At 38.0% G+C, this 4,407-nt stretch overlaps 1 protein-coding gene across 1 annotated transcript in view; it reads left to right on the top strand.

The window, feature by feature from the left end:
* The window catches only part of KIAA1109 (KIAA1109 ortholog), a gene marked incomplete at its 3' end in the record, with an annotated part of 85,913 nt that extends 82,384 nt beyond the window's left edge, over positions 1–3,529 (top strand). The window contains exons 53-56 of the mRNA XM_010294702.1: positions 1,437–1,534; positions 1,822–2,007; positions 2,626–2,794; positions 3,318–3,529. Coding sequence (XP_010293004.1) covers positions 1,437–1,534; positions 1,822–2,007; positions 2,626–2,794; positions 3,318–3,529 — 665 coding nt within the window. The remainder of the gene's footprint in view (positions 1–1,436; positions 1,535–1,821; positions 2,008–2,625; positions 2,795–3,317) is intronic.
* Positions 3,530–4,407: the final 878 nt, after the last annotated feature.

The following is a 4,407-nucleotide window of genomic DNA, read 5'->3' as shown; positions in this document are numbered from 1 at the left end:
GCAGGATTCAGCAGGTCAGGTGCCAGCAATCCATGGGTCTGGGTGCTGAATGCAGAACAACGTGGGGGAAAATAGCTTTTCTCCTTCTGGCTTGCAGCAAAATAATTTACGTGGCTTGAAAATTCCTATTAGTGTAATATACTAAAGTGGTTTTTCTAATTACGGTTTCTGTTGCACTAAAATACTGATTGCATATTATCCTTACATAAAAACTGCATATGTACCAATTACTTAAGGTGCAGTTGCACAGATTAAAAGCTAGTTAATGCACAGAGCAATCCATAATAATTCCATCTGCAAGTTGAGGGCAGTGTTGATGTAAAGATAGCTGGTGTCCGCTTTCAGGATCTTACCACTTTTTGCACTGGGTTATGTAAAGATTCAAATCCACCTTCTAATTTACTTTCATTCAAGAAAATTATGCTCCCTTAAGTGACAGGGTAGATGGAAAAATTGTATTTAAAAGTAATATTGCTGTTTTCTTTTTCTTTTTTTTTTTTTAACTGGAAGATGCTTTACAAACTTCATGAAGAAATGTTATTGCAAAAAACCCCTCTTAATATGCATGTGGAGTATATATGAAAGATGAGTTAGTTCTCTTGCTCAGAACCCTTAGGTTACCATTGTAGCTTTACATGATCCTAGTTAAAAATATTTGGGGGGGGGGGAATAAACAACAAAAAGAGGAGGAGGCTTATTAGGACTATTTGGGGAAGAAAAGCATCCAACTACAAAATGGAGTGATAAAAGTTTACTGTTATTGTTTTTTGTTTTTTTTTTTTTTAATCCCTGATTTAACTGCCTATTCTTACCACCAAGTAACTGTAATTAGAATTGTCATATATGGAGATAATTAATGGCTTCGCCTCTTCCAGCAGCAAGCCCTTCCTATAAACTAAGACTGAATATAGATCAAATCTCAAGGAGAATTTTAGACAGGATTGCTCCTTCAGTTTAGGGCCTATGGGGATAAATAACTTGGGGTGAAACGTGCCAGGATGAGGAAGAAAACACAAAAATAAAGTAACTGCAGAATACTCTCTTCTCCTGTCATTGAAAAATACTGACATAATTTCAATTCCTCTTTTCATGCAATTTGCACAGTATTCAGTCAAGTGTTTAATTTTTATTGTCAGATATTCAGCAGGTACATTGGTGTGGGAGATAAAGAGTATCTTTTTGAAAACTAGGTGTTACTCCTCGTAGGATTTGAGCCTTCCTGGGGGAAGCTTCCCAGGAGGGACGAACATGACTCTGCCTGGAGTTTTAGTAGAGAGCTATTAACTATATGTAATAAGCTGAATCTGCACCTATATTTGTTTTTATAAATCCCTGTTTAAAATGAGGCTTAATTCACTGTCACCTGTTTTTAGATCTGTTTGTTTTAAAATGTTTTCTTTGTTAAAACTCTGAATGTGTATATTTAATGTATACAGGAGGGGAGCAGCCGATACCCCTTTGGAATGAACATGATGGCACAACTGATGGAGAAAAACCAAAAATTCTTCTTTACTCATTGAGCCTACAGTTTAAGGTAATCTTACGATGACAAAAGAGTGGTGCTGGATGCTGTTAATGGCTTTTGGGTTTTTACCTCAAAGCTTATTGAATCAGGAATGCTCTGCATGAAGAAAAAGACCTTGAATTTGGTTCCTGCAATCTTTCAGAATACCTTAGTGGCATTGCATTGTGAAGAACTATTATGTTCTCTTTTGCTGCACAGTGAAAAGGGTTTTTTGGGTTGTTTGGGGTTTTTTTCCCTCCTTCTTTTTATGTCTCTGAACCAGATTCTAATAGCTTTGTACCATCCTTATTCATTAGGGAATTCAAGTGACAGCTACAACTCCCTCAATGCGAGCTGTGAGATTTGAAACTGGATTGATAGAACTTGAACTCTCAAACAGACTGCAAACCAAAGCAATGCCTGGAAGTAGCAGCTACCTCAAACTGTTTGGGAAATGCCAGGTGGATTTAAATCTGGCACTAGGACAGATTGTTAAGCATCAGGTTAGTGCTCAGCATCCTTGCATGTGGTGTTCTTAATAGTGTGTGGTTAAAAAAATACATTTTTTCATGCTATTAATATGTTAGAACTTATTAGCCCTTTGCAACAGTAATGGCCATGCTACTAAGTCATATTCAAAATTTTCATTGATATTGCTATTATTTTTAGGGTATGTGGATGAAATAATATGATCAGACAAGACCCAAACTTGACTAGACCTACACTTTGACCTAGTTTGTCTGTATTAGTTTGACAGTTTTATCTCTTGGATTCTTAAACCCGCAGTTTCCTGGAATCACTAATTCTATGATACGAAAATATTTTGTGATGCCTAGAAACAAACAAATACAAATCTTAGAACTGTCACAGTAGAGGATCTGGACTTATAAATAGTTATTTTAGTTAATATTTTATGATAAATAAGAAAAATAACACTGCTATGAGAATTTAATGTAAAAAAATTTAATATCCTCAAAGGAGTCTTGCCTGGAAGAGAAAAAGGGGAAAGGAGACATCTTTACTTCTTGTTGTAAATTTTACATTTTGTCAAATGTAGTAATTGCATTGTTCTTCCCCTGGCCATGAACTCCTCCCCTTTCCCATTTTTTGAACATTTTAAGGTGTATGAAGAAGCTGGCTCAGACTTTCATCAAGTTGCCTATTTCAAAACAAGAATTGGATTAAGAAATGCTCTCCGAGAAGAAATCAGTGGCTCATCGGATAGAGAAGCTGTGCTCATTACTTTGAACAGACCAATTGTTTTTGCTCAGCCTGTGGCCTTCGATAGAGGTATTGAAGAGACAATTGCTACAAATTTGTTTTCATACTGGGGAAGATATACTTTTTTTTTTCAAAGAGGCTTGATTATTCAAGATGTAGGATATTTCATGTCAAATCCAAGTGTTAAGTAAAATGAACTAGCTGAGAAATTTAGATCTACTGCATGCCAACAGGTTAATAATTCTTAATGTCAACAATTCCATTTGCTGAAGTGATTAGTTTTTAGGTGGTTTGGAGGAAGTTGCTTTTGTAAATCTTTAAAAATGAATAATGCTGAGAACAAGCATCGATTTCTGTATTTTAATGCGTTAATTTTGATGCTAAATGATCGGTGTTGTCCATCTTATCCTTTACAGCATGAACCTCTTCACTACATCCTGAATATGTGTGTCCATTGTTGTACATCCACTGTCTTAAGGTTATGGAGAAACCGTAAAAATGGAAAAAAAAAAATTAACTTTATTTAGTGAATGTGCTTTTTTTTTTTTGTATGTGTTGATTTCAATTAAGCGTTTCTGGTTTCTTCATAAAGCTGTGCTCTTTTGGCTGAACTACAAGGCTGCATATGACAACTGGAATGAACAGAGAATGGCTTTACATAAAGATATTCATATGGCCACAAAAGAAGTAGTAGATATGCTGCCTGGAATCCAACAAACCTCTGCGCAGGCTTTTGGGACCCTCTTTCTTCAGCTGACTGTCAATGACTTAGGAATTTGCCTGCCCATCACAAACACACCTCAGGTAATCAAAATGTCTGAAGCAACGTGACTATTAGTAGTCTGTTGAAATACCCATTTGTATGTGGTACATGGCTCTTATGTCCATAAATGTAATTTTTCATCACACCGACACAAAAGTCATAGGATGCTGATAATTGCACTAGTGACGTTGCTTGTACTAGAAATGGTGTTCTCATTTATAGAAGAACTAGGTTATGCAAGTTTTGGGGAAATGTCATGGATTCTTGTTTATACCATATATGAGCTCAGCGCTTTGGAAAGTCCTTGGAAATGTTGCAGCTGGAACATATTTTCTTGAAAGCTTCCATCACAAATTCCAATTAATCCTTTATTTTTCATACGATAGAAAAAGAAAAACTCTGAAAACTGTTGGCTTTAACGTGATGTTCTGACTTGTTTGTTTGTTTAATTAAAACAAGGAATGAGAGTATGATTACCTGGTTGAGATACATAACAGCGGCTAATTGCTGATGTCCCCAGCAGGGGCCACTTTGGGCGGTGGGCACCTCCAGTGTTTTGGAACTTCACTCCCGAACAAGTGCAGAATCCTGATAAACCAGCAGAATATCTGGAAGAAGCATGCTGCCAGCCTGGCAGCTCCAGGGAGACACAAATCAGTGCAATGTGCTGGGGCCTGGCCCATGCCTACCGAGCTCTATTTAACACTGTGCAAAGGGGAGAGAGGCTCTCTGGGTCTGATGGCAATGTGGCAGGCACTGCCACTACTCCAGTCCCTGTGGCAGGCGCTGTGACATTAAGGAAAGCCAGCCTGCTAGGCATGGGAGGGGGCTGTGGGCTCCAGCCCCTAACAGCAGCCCAGGGGCTCCATGGAGCATCTGCCCCTCTGCCCCCGGCGTGCAGGTGGCCCAGAAAAGGGCA

The sequence above is a fragment of the Phaethon lepturus genome, unplaced genomic scaffold (assembly GCF_000687285.1).
Source record: "Phaethon lepturus isolate BGI_N335 unplaced genomic scaffold, ASM68728v1 scaffold3089, whole genome shotgun sequence".
In the NCBI taxonomy this organism is placed as follows: domain Eukaryota; kingdom Metazoa; phylum Chordata; class Aves; order Phaethontiformes; family Phaethontidae; genus Phaethon; species Phaethon lepturus.
Note: the sequence above shows the minus strand (reverse complement) of the source record. Positions and strands in the feature narration are given on the sequence as shown.